Raw genomic sequence first — 15,321 nt, forward strand, 5'->3', positions numbered from 1 at the left:
CCTTCGAACCGAAATGCATTACTGCTTCACGGCGGAAATAGGCGGGGTGGTGGTACCTACCCGTGCGGACTCCCAAGAGGTCCTACCAACAGTGATTACGAAAATTATAATTTTGCGGGTTTGATTTTTATTACACGATGTTATTCCTTCATCGTGGAAGTCAATCGTGAACATTTGTTGAGTACGTATTTCATTAGAAAATTTTGGTACCCGCCTGCGGGATTCGAACACGGGTGCATCGCTACATACGAATGCACCGGACGTCTTATCTTTTAGGCCTCATAGGACAGGAACTCATAAATAAATATCACCTATCTTGAGACATTGCTTGTGGCTTCGGTGTTCCCCTGACATTGTTGACATCCCTAAACGAGGGTGAGCATTTACCGTTAGGCGGGCATAGACTCGGCTATCTACAAAATCAATAAGTAAAAATATATTACTGAATTACGCAAAAATAATCGAACGGATTTGGACGAAAATTCGCACAGAAATAGGTTAATACCTTGATTAACTGAGGTAATAATAATCTTGGACAAAGTTATAATCATCAAGGATTCAAAGTTAAGGTATCCAAACGAAATATTATTAAAAATATTGCTTATAAAACGTTTTTAAAATAACAAAAGGCGCATCCTCTGGTTGCAGAAATGGCGTGAAATTATTTTCCTTGCCGTATGCAGATTAGACGAGGGCTGCTGTTGGGGTTCGGGGATTAGTTCCGGTTTACTTTTTATAGGATTCCGATGATAAATGTAACCATTGGATAGGTTAACGGGTGGTGCGTGAAATGTGTCCAAATAAGTTCTTAAGAAAAAAGTTTTTATGTTTATGACGCCACCACGGCTCTCGACAGCACTTTCTGAACAAGTAGGTAGATATGTAATTAATTATCTTGAAGATTTTTCAAATGTTTGAAAGAAATGCGCGTTAAGTTGTATTAATATCCATTTCTATTGGTTTCAATGACTACATTTTACATTAATATTAATTGAAAGTTTAAAATGCCTTAATTCTGATAATCAAATTGCCTTTTGTCAAAGCCTCCACTAGCATTTGCCATTCTTTTCTGTTCGTAGCTTGTTTTTGGGATAGAGGTCCAGCTATTTTCTTTATCTCTTTTTCCCACCTTTTTGTCCCTTCTTTCTTTTTCCTTCCCTTCTTGGTATCTGCACCTCATAGTGATGGCCTTTTGACCATTTCTGTGTCTCACTTTTGGTCACATGACCTATCCAGTTCCATTTAAGTTTGTTTACTGTATATTATTATGTAACATCAATAATTTTGGTAATTTGTCCTATACGAGTTAAATTGATTTTATGCCGTTGTCTAATATTTAAAGTCCTTGTCATGCACGTTAATAATATGCACGGATTTAAAAAAAAATCCTTTTTTTTCACATGTGGTTTTTTCATATTTGCTTTGAGAGACCAAAATATATTCCAAGAGTTGCTTATCCAAATTTTTATTTCTTTCTGCATTTGAACGTCGGGTGAACAATTTGGCTCAAATGTGTGTACTGATCAACATCTACTATATTGTTGTTATTTAGTGAAATAGACGAATTTGTGTGGTTTGACATCAATTTCGTTTTCTCTGTGTTCACAGTGAAGCCTACAGTTTTGCTTTTTCTTTCTATGAAGGTTATTATCTTTTGTAACTCACGCGGATCCTCAATAATATATAAATTAGGTCGTCTGAGAATCTTAGATGATTTAGTTTTTCGCCATTTATAAAAAATCCAAACGAACTCCGTCGATTTTCCATGAACATCTGTTGCAACACTCCCGTGAACAACTTAGGTGATAAAGGACCCCTTTGTCTTACTTCTTACTTTATTCTACACGGTTCCCCTGCTCTCTCGATTTGTATCATTGCTGTTGTGAAGCCTTCCTAAGTATATATTTTTTATATTCCTGATATACCTACTTTGGGTTAACCCGAATTTTTATTACCTTGTAATTTTTGAGCATCCCATATTTGTCTAAGAGACTAATTTGAACCTGTAATTTATATATGTTAATCATTCATTCATACTTTATATAAATCCAATATCCATTGCATTGCACAATGGCTATCCCAAGCTGCAAACCGAAAAACAAAAAGGCTCGCGGATCAAATAGGCTGCATGGTAATATGTACCCGTGCAAGCTTACAATACGCCTTACTACCACCTAGTATATGTGCTTCGATTATCACCATAGTCAATCATCATCTTTAGCATATTGACTTCTTTTTTTTTCCTACCTAAGCTGATAGCCTTGAGAGGCTATTTGAGCGTAACCGTGGCTAGTAGGTGAGCTCACGGGGCTCAAACCTGATGACGATGCTAACACGAACCCTAGGAAGAGCCGTGCTTCGCAGAATCTACCACCGGATCGGAAACGCGACCCACTGAGAAGATCCGGCGAGAAACTCAGTGGGCTGTGTCTGAGAGTTAATTTACTCGTCGAGCCCTTCGTCGCAAGCGACGGGTTCGACGAGAACGGTGACCGGTGCTTGAAGTACCTAAAAGCACCGTTAGTGGATCGGGAGGATCCGAGATGACGTGTTTTGGGCGACGTCGACTGCTTTCCATTCTGTCCGCAGGATCGGGAATGTAGTTACCGGTGGCCACGATGAGAGGGTTCTCGTGTCGTGCCGCTTTATCGAAGTGGAATTGACTTCCGCTCTTAGACAAAGACCTTCCAATACATGGCACAAAAAACAGTCATGTGCTACCCAAATACATACAGGATCATAAGCACAAAAATTAAAACCATTCTAAAAAACTAAGTGGTTTTATACATTGTGAAAAAATTGGCAAACATCCCTAATACAGACGTTGCAACGAAACGAAATAGAACAACGGAACACATGTCGCCACCCTTCTATCAAACTCGCTAACTGTTTAGGAGTCAGACAAAAAACGAGGAAAGTCACCGAGCAGACGGACGATTCCCGATCTCGGAAAATGATTTATAGATTGGATGTCACACGCAAAGCGCTTTTCATACTTCACGACTTCATACGGTGTCGCCACACCATCCACGCCGCGCTGCCTTCTTGGTGATAGCAAAAACAAAAAGCTTACATTGAAATAAACCTCCTTTTTTTAGAGTAAATAGCGAGATACGAAAATGATAAATGAGTTCAGTTGTGAATAGCATTAGGGAAAAACTAATAATTGAGGACTCAGTATTTATTCGAGCATCACCTCGTCTTTTGACATCGATGGAAAAAAAAATCAAAATTAAATAGTGCATTTAAGTACACGGCCAGCCTGGCGTAAAGTGGTTACTGGAGTTTTGTTCTTCTCGAACTTTTGAGAAAATGTTGCGTAATATTGAAGTTCTTATTAATTTCTTTATCCTACCTTAGACCATGGAATGTCTGAACGACCCCTTATAAAATAACTTCTGTGAAGGCTTCTAAAATATTTGTACAAAATCGAACAATAATCGCTCATATTGTCAGTTACAATACAATTTGTTTGGAAACTCGACGCGTGAGTGAAATAATAACAAATGATTCGCGCCCTAACACCGCCTGGCGTTGAAAGATCACGCCTATTGCTCTTTTGCTGATGAAAAAAATAACTGTTAAACATATACAGATAACTACAATCGCATAATAATATACTTTAAACGATACGAGTTCTATTTATTGTTATTGTACCTAGTCAAGTCATAAATTCTGTCACATGTTTAATGTAAAATAATTGAAACAAGTTTATTCATTATGTAACCATTCATATACCCAAATGAACTTAACAAAACATAGATTCTTATGACACTAAAGTTTATTCAAAATGACCTCCGTGATTTTGAATACAGGCCTTCAATCTGCGCGGCCAGTCGTCTATCGCAGCACGAACGAGGTCCATGTCAATATCGGCGGCTGCCTTAATCAAGGATGTCTTGAGTGACTCCAAATTGGAATGAGGCTTTGAGCACGCCTTGTCCTCCAAGTGTTGCCATATCTTGTAATCTAACGGATTCAAATCTGGACTGGAGGAGGGCCAGTCTTCGTGCCGGATGAAGTCGATTTCACGCGCCGCCAGCCAGTCTTGTGTGCTCTTCGCTCTATGAGCTGGCGCCGAATCTTGTTGGAATACCCAGTGCCTGTTATTGAACATGGTATGAGAAACAGGTTCCACAAGGTTCGTCAGGACTGTATTTTGATACACAACTGCATTCGTTTTTACACCTTTCTCACAAAAATGTACCTCTGTTAAACCCCAATAAGAAACTCCCAACCATACCATGAGCGAGGATGGAAAATGACCTCGTTGGACACGCGGAATACGGTTGCTCGCTTCTTCACTACTGTGTGCGTACACCTTATTATTTTGTTTGTTGTAGCTCTCTTCTACGGTAAAAATTTTTTCATCCGAAAAAAGAATTTCCCGATATTTTTTTCCCGCGTACCGCTTCAACAAAGCGCGGCATCTCTTCAGTCTCAGGTCCATTAGACGAGCATTCAAACGATGTCCTGTTTTTCTTCGATATGCCCGAAGCCCTAAGTCTTTATTTAACACCCTTTTCACCGTGGTTCTGCTTAACCCCATCTGAAGGGCCAACAGTTTCTGCTTACGTTTGGGATTTCTTTGAATTCGCGCCTTCACAGCTTTTATCACTGCTGGAGTCCTAACAGACCGAGGGCGACCACTTCTTGACCTGTCATCTACACTAGAGTCTTCATTGTATCGTTTGATGGTACGATAAACGAATCTTTTGGTTATATTCAAATTTTTCAGTATGTTAAAAATTTGAATTGGCGCGTAACCGCAACGATGCAACGCAATAACTGCAACACGGTCTTCTTTAAGCGTCCACTCCATATTTAAAGATGAGTAAAATTCTAAAAGTATACATTTTTATTTTCATGAACAATTCGAAATTCGAATTCAATAAACTTTTTTGTGGCCAGCATTCTAAAAGAAAAGTTTTTACTGTGTGACAATACTTATGACCTGACTAGGTATTGTAATTTTAAATTTGTTTGAGCTGAACGCAAAACAAGAGTTTTTTTGTTCTGCGTTGTTGTTTTTGGCACGAAGCTCCTTAACGGGGCTTTGTCTCCCACTTCCATTCTCTGTCATCCAGTTGAGCATTATGTTTGGCTAAATATTTCATTTATTATTTTTTATAATTTCAAATATACCCCAATTTATATCAAATTTAATAAATGAATAAATTTTGAATTTTTTATATAAGAGTAGTAGTAGTTTTGAGAACTTCATTCCTCCTGGGGATCTTGGGATCGTACACGTCTTTTTTACGCAATTTGGACCTGCGTGGGAAGACGCCCGTTGTACTACTCATGTTAAGCAATGGAACTATGCCAGTGGGCAAATCCCCGACAGGTACAATTTTTTCTAATGAATTTTGTGTTAAGAGATATTCACGAGTATTTTCTACAATGGAAGAATACTATAACGAAATAAAAGTGAAATACGCAAAAAATGGTTTCTAGTTGGATGGGTGGGACAGCTATCGCACAAACTTCGGTAGGAAACTTATGTACAATAGATGGGCTGTAAGCTCGTCCATCCGTCGAAACAATCGAACGTCCTCTCACGGCTGTTTCTTCTTTTGCTTTTTTGGGTAAGGGAATTAGCTTTTGCCATACTACTGTTACCAGATAGGATAAGCCCTCAGTAAAATGATGGTTATTTACTGAGATTTGAGTGGACTTTTTTAAAAAACCAAAGAAGCCACATCTAACTGCTTTGTTGCATTTTCCCATCATTGTGAACCTTCACAGATGCTAAAACATTAATAAGGCACCGTTATTAGACGTATTATTACAGTTTAAGCCCGAAGAAATTGTAAATTATAAAAATAAAACAACTCACAAAAGTTGGTGTTCTTGCCAAAAAGTCCTTTGTCTCACTTCATATTCAAATTATTTTCGTTAATTAGTCTTGATTTATAATAAAATTAGTAGTAATGTCGGTAATTAGCGCGTTCCATTTACGGACAACAGACAAGGAATCGGGTATTTTACACATAACATTTCGTTGTACGGACGTTATTTCCTTTGCCTATCCAATTGACGAACTATTTGTCATCTCAATACCCACTGTCAACTTCTGATTTCTAGTTTCTAGTTTCTTCAGTCAACCAGTTTGTCGGGGATATGGCAGATTCCTTTTAAAAAAATATAAAAATAATACAACAGTTTAATTTGAACCTACCGTCTTATTTTAAATTCCATTGCAAAAATGAAATGGACAGTGCATATCGAAGGGGGACCGATGAGAGTCAATCATGCAGCTGTATGTATTGGTGATAAAATCTATTCGTTTGGTGGATATTGTTCCACTGAAGAATATAAAGATTGGGAGCCAATACCAGTCCATATATTGAACACAGCAACTCTAAGATGGACCTCTGTAAACTATAAAAGATCAGACGTAGTCCCATTTCAAAGATATGGGCACACAGCAGTTGCCTATGGTCACAAGGTATGTATAGTCTTTCTTTTAGGCTATTGTAGTCGATGTTATTTGTATTCTGTCATTTCATTGTTCCAAACAGTTTAAATTCTTTAAAAATATCTCGCCTATTTGATTCTTCTATACCTACTATTCTGTGTTCAGGTATATATGTGGGGCGGCAGGAATAATGCGGTAGCATGTGATACTCTCTCATGCTTCGACACAAAGAAACTCGAATGGAGCACCCCTCAAGTGACAGGAATGGTGCCATATGCTAAAGATGGACATTCAGCATGTGTAATTAAAAATAAAATGTATATTTTTGGAGGATTTGAGTATCTCACTGATCAATATTCTCAAGAAGTCCATTGTCTTGATTTGGACACACTTCAGTGGACCTTTATAGATGCACAAGGCACTCCACCTTCCCACAGAGATTTCCACACTGCAGTAGCTGTTGGAGACCGCATGTTTGTCTTTGGTGGTAGAGGTGATTTAAATAGTCCATATAATTCTCAGGAAGAAATTTATTGCCCGCAAGTATATTATCTAGATACAATAACAGAGACATGGGTAGCCTGTAATCCTACTGGGATTTGGCCAGAAGGGAGACGCAGTCATTCTGCATGTAAGTTATAATATTTATCTGGTTATCAAAGAATCTCACAAATATATTACATATAACTGTGACCCCTTTTAAGTGGGTAGCAAATCAAAAGTTAAGCTTAATAGCAATATATTTAGTTATTTTTCATACATGTCTACAGACTGCAAATTATATAGACTAGCTGATGTGAACAATGTGCACTCAAGTTGTCTATCTTATTTTGCTGCTATTTAAGCTAATCTTAGTGTCTTGTTTACTTTGTGCACTTGTTTCTCATCTTTTAGTGTCGTAACTACTCAATCAATACTTACTTCGCCTTGACATAATTGTGAATGTAGGTACATGCAAAAAATTTCTACTTTATCTACTGTTCGTTTAGCTGAGCTTTGCTGCAACTTTCCATAACCAGCTTTAGGATAGAATTTTAAATAATGAATCTTAAAATTACAGTATTGTAATATTTTAAATAGCTTATTTTTTTATGTAAATTAAATCATATGCTATTTTGTTGACGAAATGAATATGATTATTATATTAATTTATATTAATATAATATTTAATAATTAAATATATTAATTTATAATTAATATTTATTAAAGTTACTTTCTTGTACTTTAGGGCTCTACAATGATTTCATGTACATTTTTGGTGGATTCAATGGAAATACCAGGACCCATTTTAATGATCTTTATAGATACTCAATTAAAGGAAATTTTTGGCAATTTATAAATGTGACTGGTTCAGTTCCTTGCAAGAGACGACGCCAAGCATGTCTTATTTATGAAGATAAGGTATACCTGTTTGGAGGCACAAGGTAAAATATTTTTTTTCCATAACTGTCCTCAGACACACTTAATTACTATCAAATGTAGGAGACCATAGATTGTGCTGAACTGAATTTATCTTTTACTTTGAGAGGTTACAATTTCAACAAGAGATTTCAGTGTAAACATAAATAAAATTTTCATTAAAACAAAAAAATACAGTACATCATTCATGCATTGCAATTATAAAATTTTTAAGGCTTGAAAAAAGTTAAAGGATGAATTGATTGTATGAGAGTTATTCCACCATACAAAACATAGACACATCCCAGTTAGACAGCAGAAACAAGCTGGATGGTGATCTCTATTTGTGCAGTTTCACAATGTATAAATAATTACACAATAAATAAAATTTTCACGATTTTGTGCTTAGATCACTAGATAGCTAGATTTCACATGACATCTTAATAGTTTAAAACAAAAATTTCTTATTTGACTTATTGCTTAAAAATACATTATGCCCTATGTACAAATATATATTTGTTTTTCAGCCCTTGCCCACATGTTAACAACAGGCCCATTGATGAAAATGATGCAAACCCCGAGAGATTAATTGATAACAGTGATTTACATATACTAGATTATACCCCAAGTCTGAAGACTCTATGCATCATAGCTGTACTTGCTAACAACCTTGACCAAAGCACACTTCCGCGTGATATAATGTAAGCCATTTACATAAATGTATAATTAGTACACAACTTACAAATTTAAATTTGAAATCAGTATTTAAATTTCTCAAATTGTCCAATAGTGTTACAATACTACACACATAACAGTTATTTAACTTTACAATTATTCTTTCAGTATGGATATTTGTGCCATGACATTACCAAACCGCATCAGCAGGCCCATTAATCAAGCAGGCTGAAATAATCTATTAACTGAACACTTCTATTGATAACTTTGGAGCTTATAAATATATAATATGTAGTACCTATCAATATCAATATGGAAATGTTTAGTTGTTTTGATTTTCCTTTTTTTAGACTGATAGTTTAATATAGTTATTGTTTAAAGCTTGAAGCTACGTTATTTATGTATCTCAAGCAGTCTAGAGGCTGCTATTAGTCATTATGAATATATTAATAGTTTACATATAGTAAAATTTTGTATTTTCGATGTCCCAAACAAATAAATATTTGTTGTTCGAAATGTGTTTTATCTATCTGCAGATTTGAATGGTCTACAATAGTCTAAATAACACTTATGTACTTTTTTTGCATAATATAAATTCAAAAATCTATGACTATTTCAGTTCCTTCATATAAATATGTTTCTACGAGTATTGTTTATTTTTATTCTTAAGACGGATGAACGAGTTCACGGCTCACCTGTTGTTAAGTGGATGCCAGATCCCATCAACAACGTATGTATAGGCTGCCACCCACCCACCTTGAGGCATAAATTTTAAGTCTATTTTTCAGTACAACGGCTGTCCCACCTTTCAAACCGAAACTACAATACAATACTGCTTCACGGCAGAAATAAGCAGGTTGTTGGAACCTATCCGTGTGGACTCACAAGACGCGCTACCAATAGTAATTATGTAAATTAAATTTTTTGGTGGTTTTATTTTTGTGACATGATCTTATTCCTTCACTGTGGAAGTCAATCGTGAACATCTGTTCAGTATATGTTACATCAGAAAAATTGTTACCCGCCTGCGAAATTCGAACGCCGGCACAGTCGCATCGCTAGATACGAATGCACCGGGCGTCTTATCCTGCAGGCTACGTCGACTTCAGAAGGAAAGAAAGGTAAGGTTAATGAAAAATAAAATAATTATATCTTATATATTTTATTATAACATTCACATTAACACAATCATTCGTCTTCTTTAACGACATGTCTCTTTTTCTCAGACACAATCGGTATTGTCCCCTTTTTACTGTGGGCGCGTCTGTTTGCTTCTTTTCTCTTCGTTTTCTCTCGGATAGTTCGTAGTTCTTTCTGCGCATTCAGTATGTGTTTAGGGACGTGTCTATGACGAGCGATACGCTTCACTTGTGGATGCGTTGCAAACTTCTCCTTTAGGGCTTCCGCATAATTAAGGGCTTGCCTTTCGCGAGGCTTAAGCTGTAATTAAAGGGTTTTTTTTTATTTTGTTCATTGATGGCATTCACTACAAAGATGAAATTTGGTAGTTATTTTTGCCACTCTAGTGAAAGTTCCTGTCATAATAACTTTCAACGTACGATAGGTGGTGTGCGACTAGTTTCGAATAATCGGTGTTTTTCATACAATTAGCGATAATCACAGTGGAACATGACTGGGTTCCCCTAGTAATAATATGCGTGGATGGATATGAACCATTGCTCACACTGTAACCATAATATGACACAACCTGAACATATCTTAATACTTAACACACATTTTTAAGTTTTTTTTTTTTTTTTATTGCCTTTGTAGGCAGACGGGCATACGGCCCACCTGATGGTGAGTGGTTACCGTCGCCCATGGACTTCAGCAATGCCAGGGGCAGAGCCAAGCCGCTGCCTACCGCTTAATACTCTCCATAAGCCTCGTTTGAAGAAGGACATGTCATAGCGCTCGGACAAACTCTGTGGAGGGGAGCTCATTCCATAGCCGGATGGTACGTGGCAAAAAAGATCTCTGGAAACGCACTGTGGATGACCGCAGTGGCTCCAGGTAGTATGGATGAACTCTACTCCGGTGGCGGGCGGTGCGATGGTAAAAACGAGATGCTGGTATCATCTCGAACAATTCCTCAGAGCACTCCCCATGGAACATACGGTACAAAATACAGAGGGAACCGAAGTCCCTCCGCAGACCCAGAGGCTCCAATCGATCCGAGAGAATGAGATTATCGACAATCCGAACGGCCCTCCTCTGTATGGAGTCAAATGGAAGAAGCTGGTATTTGGGAGCCCCGGCCCAGAGATGGGAGCAGTACTCCACGCGAGGCCGGACTTGTGCTTTATAAAGCAAAAGTCTTTGTCCAGGCGTGAAGTACCGCTTCGCTCTGTTGAGGACTCCCAGCATTTTGGACGCCAACTTGGCTTTGCCTTCCAAATGACTCCGAAACTGGACATCGCTCGAAATGTCGACCCTAAGTATCCCGATACTCTCGGAAGGTTGCAGGGATACTCCTTGGAATTGCGGCGCCATGACAAAGGGGTCCTTCTTCGTAGTGAACGCGCAAACTTGTGTCTTTATCGGGTTGAATTGAACCAAGTTCAATTCACCCATTCGGAGACTCGCCCCAAAGAGTTCTCCACTTCAGACACAAGTTTTGATCGTCTCTCTTGCACCACGCTCCGAGAGAGACTCTGATGGCCGATATATCGCGCATCCCCCGTGCTATCATCTGCATAGCAATGGCATGCATCAATAGACAGCATGTCATTGATATACAGGATGAAAAGCGTGGGGGAGAGCACCGAACCTTGTGGAACGCCAGCGTTAATGGTCATGGTATCAGAACAGTCACCGTCTACAACGACCGTGATGCTCCGCCCATCCAAAAAGCTAGCGATCCACTTGCAGAGACCCTCGGGGATTCCGTAAGATGGTAACTTCGATAGAAGTGCCCTATGCCAGACCCTGTCGAAGGCCTTAAGTGTGCATTTTTTACAGAAAGACAATTTTGCTATACGATGTTCAATCTTAAAAGTAACTTAAAATAAGATCTAGAATCACCTGTGCTCGTTTTCGGTAATTTTTCATATAAATATAAAAAATTCACATACCACACCAAGTTTTTCAGATGCCCTGGCCTTCCACATTCTTATATTCATTTCGTCAGATCCACTCATTACATATTTATTATCTAGAGACCATTTCACGCAGGTTAATCGCTGCATTCTTTTTGTATGATAAACATCTCGGGAGTGTCCTTTGTCATTCTGGAATATTCTGATAGTTTTGTCATAGCTACCCGCGACAAATTCACGGCCAGTTGGCGCATAGTCAACATCAATCACGGCAGATGTATGATCCATGTGAATGGCCACTGGTTCTTTTAATCTCCTTACATCAAATGTGTACAAACTGAAAAAAGGTATATGAGAGTGAGCTTTTTTACCATGTTTTAGTTGTATAAAAAATTAAGCACTGAAGGCAAATAGAGCATAAGACAATTAAATATTTATCAATAACTCATTATCGAACCATAGTCAAAACAGAAGCTGCCATGGTAATATCCATAAAAAGGCTATTACCACACTAATCCATTGGAATTTCCTAGATGTTTAATATCTTTCCTACTGAATGCTCTTATTTTATTATAAATAATAGTGAATTAATCAATTATATTCCGTAAGTAACATGCATAATGTAAAATTATATGTACACATTATTATCTACTGGTGTGACCATGAAGAACATGTACAGGTTGCTGGTGTCAAACTAATTATTCTGGTGTATCCACATTTGCATATATCACACAACAGTTAAAACTTGTATTGTCCCCAATCTTGTTAGTCCTGCACAATTCAAATCTAGTAATGGGATAATGCATGGATGGCATCTTTAAAGACTTCTAACAACCACTTTTGTCACTCTGAGAATTGAGCAGTCAGGATGTTAAGTATTAGAATAATCAGTAAATTATCATCATAGAGATTTTGATTAATATTAAACCAGATACCACAATTATTTATGCCTATAACTTCTACAGAGAAGCCAAAATACACATAACTCAGGAATTTTAACCAGTTTGGATCAGCTAGGTAAATTAAGTGTTCCAATCTGTTAAATGTTCTATAGATATAGTTCTTTATATTATGTTCTATAGAACATTTATCAGTTTTTTTCTGTATACTCTATATATAGGGTTTACAGAATAAAACACAATTTTGCCATTTAGACAAACATTACATACTCTTGGTCATAGATACTTTAGTTTGAATTCAATGGCTATGAATGCTTAATTGATTCATACATATTGATTGCAAATTAATAAAAATATAAACTAACTTATAGTCTTCATTAGCTACTGTAAAGATGAATGCTTCCATAGGGTTCCAGGAGAGTGCATTGGATCGTAACTCCAATACAACTTTCCTCAGAGGACCAGATTCACGACAGTCATATAAAATAATACTTCTGTCACTAGCACAAGAAGCCAACAAATTGTATTCAACCTGAAATAATACAGAATTTCCTTTTTGACATCATATCAAGCTCTGTGTTCCCCGTGACCCTGTCTTCCCAACCTTTTTTTTTTTTTTTTTTATTGCTTAGATGTGTGGACGAGCTCACAGCCCACCTGGTTTTAAGTGGTTACTGGAGCCCATAGACATCTACAACGTAAATGCGCCACACACCTTGAGATATAGTTCTATGGTCTCAGTATAGTCACAACGGCTGCCCCACCCTTCAAACCGAAACGCATTACTGCTTCACGGCAGAAATAGGCGGGGCGGTGGTACCTACCCGTGCGGACTCACAAGAGGTCCTACCACCAGTAATTACGCAAATTATAATTTTGCGGGTTTGATTTTTATTGCACGGTGTTATTCCTTCATCGTGCAAGTCAATCGTGAACATTTGTTGAGTACGTATTTCATTAGAAAAATTGGTACCCGCCTGCGGGATTCGAACACCGGTGCATCGCTACATACGAATGCACCGGACGTCTTATCCTTTAGGCCACGACGACAACCTTGAATTATTCCTATTATTGTCTGACTTGTAATGCATTCACTGCAATAATATTCTTACCAGATATATATACAAGGCTTCCTCTATTCATTTCTATAAATCTATTTTAAGTACTGTCAAACCAGAAAGTATAGCTTTGTTGAAAAACAAGGTTATTATGGCATAGGCTGGTTCAAAAATTATCAACATACATAGCTATTGTTGAATATTTCTATCAATAACCATAATAGAAGGGTAAGATATATTGTAATTGAGAGTTCAATCATATCAATATCTCAAGGTGGGACTACTAACTACTACATAACTAACACTTTAATTATAGTGCTTAAGCAGCACTAATTAATTCTAATGTAATTTTTTTATTGCATAGATGTGTGGACGATGTGTGTGTTGCTCACAGCCCATCTGGTGTTAAATGATTAGCAGAGCCCATAGACATCTACAACATAAATGCTGCCACCTACCTTGAGATATGAGTTTTAAGCTCTCAGTATAGTTACAACGGCTGCCCCACCCTTCAAACTGAAACCTATTACTGCTTTACGGCGAAATAGGCAGGGTGGTGGTACTTTCCCATGCGGACTCACAAGAGGTCCTACCACCAGTAAAATAAAAATAATTAAAATTTTAAATAAAAAATTTAACAATATATTTTTTTTTTTAAATGTTCATTGACAAACATACCTGGTTAAATGAAACATGATGTAAGCTATCTACGCCCCATTTAAAAACTTTAATTGGTTCATTTCTTGTGTTTTCCCACAGTTGACACTGTTCACCACAGGTGGCAAAGATTGGTTTGTTTCTATGATGTGTTATACCAGACACCACTGACATGCTTAGCAATGTATTAGTGGGTTCCTCATCTTCCTCTGTGACAGCTTCAGCTTTCCACGTTTTAATAGTTTTGTCATCACCAACACTCATAAAATGCTTTCCATCTGGATTGTAACATAAAGCTCTCACCCATCCCTCATGAGCAACAAAATTTCTTGTACACTTCCGTACAGTTAAGTCCCAAATACGTACTTCACCATCAAATGCTCCACTAGCTAGAACTGCTAGTTGGCTAGGATGCTTGGCCATAGTAGAAACCCCATCTCTGTGACCATCTAAACAACCAATAAAGGGCTTGGCAAATACCCTCTCTAATTTTACAGCATTCAAAGCACGCACATATTCACGGGGTGCTTCTAGTGGATGCAAGCTCGGGTCATAGTTGCGAGGTACTGGAAATTAGCCTTTAACTGTTATAATATACAGATTATAATACGTTATCAATGAGACACTTTTGAGCAGATAACTTACTTTTCTGAATATCTCGTTTCGTAGCGCGCAAATAATCTTCTGGGTTACGACTTATAACTTTAATTTTTACGTTAGACATCGTAATTTGAACTATTGAACAGACATTTAAATATTAATTAGGAAAAATTAAAAATAAATTATATTAACAGCAGATTACAAATAAGACTTTGTATGTAATAATATAATATTGATTTTAACATTAAAATCAGTAATAACACTTGATATTAAATTCTAAGACACGCAAGTAGTATGTTTCTACCAATTTCTACCTCTTCCTTAAAAATGCCATGTGTGTTGTGACTTTGACTGTTGTTTATTATAGGTGTCAATGTCAGCGTTTTTGATACAGGCGAAAGGAACATAAAAGGAAAACTTGAGTTAGTTTAGAGCAGAGTAGATATACACATAGGATTTTTTGAGGTTGAGTGTTTGAAACAAGTGTTTTGGTTGTTTAATAATTTTCGGGTGCTTTATTGGGTTCTATTACCTGTTGATTAGCTAATTATTAGTTTTGTGTGTTTATATAAGTG

General features: G+C 37.2%; 2 protein-coding genes and 1 long non-coding RNA gene across 4 annotated transcripts in view; 2 read left to right on the forward strand and 1 right to left on the reverse strand.

Annotated features, from left to right (window-relative positions):
- LOC149501776 (uncharacterized) overlaps positions 1-15,321 on the forward strand; it is a 423,933-nt gene that overhangs the window by 287,858 nt on the left and 120,754 nt on the right. The window lies entirely within an intron of this gene.
- Positions 6,074-9,010, forward strand: LOC114246204 (kelch domain-containing protein 3). Its single transcript, XM_028178643.2, has 5 exons — positions 6,074-6,451; positions 6,587-7,052; positions 7,650-7,845; positions 8,347-8,520; positions 8,663-9,010. Exons 1-5 carry the CDS (start codon positions 6,209-6,211, stop codon positions 8,724-8,726), a joined length of 1,143 nt encoding a protein of 380 aa, XP_028034444.1. The 5' UTR covers positions 6,074-6,208; the 3' UTR covers positions 8,727-9,010.
- On the reverse strand, positions 9,644-15,112 carry LOC114246203 (DDB1- and CUL4-associated factor 13). Of its 2 annotated transcripts, none has more exons than XM_028178642.2 (5): positions 14,792-15,112; positions 14,168-14,712; positions 12,797-12,963; positions 11,569-11,869; positions 9,644-9,934 (listed from the first exon to the last, which is right to left on the reverse strand). In XM_028178642.2, the coding sequence occupies exons 1-5, from the start codon at positions 14,868-14,870 to the stop codon at positions 9,683-9,685; spliced, it is 1,344 nt and encodes a 447-aa protein (XP_028034443.2). In that variant the 5' UTR covers positions 14,871-15,112; the 3' UTR covers positions 9,644-9,682. The 2 variants fall into 2 exon arrangements, with proteins under 2 accessions (XP_028034443.2, XP_089587710.1); XM_089731584.1 differs by having other exon boundaries at positions 14,168-14,724; positions 14,792-15,075.

This window comes from Bombyx mandarina, chromosome 12, assembly GCF_030267445.1.
Source record: "Bombyx mandarina strain Sakado chromosome 12, ASM3026744v2".
Lineage (NCBI taxonomy): Eukaryota > Metazoa > Arthropoda > Insecta > Lepidoptera > Bombycidae > Bombyx > Bombyx mandarina.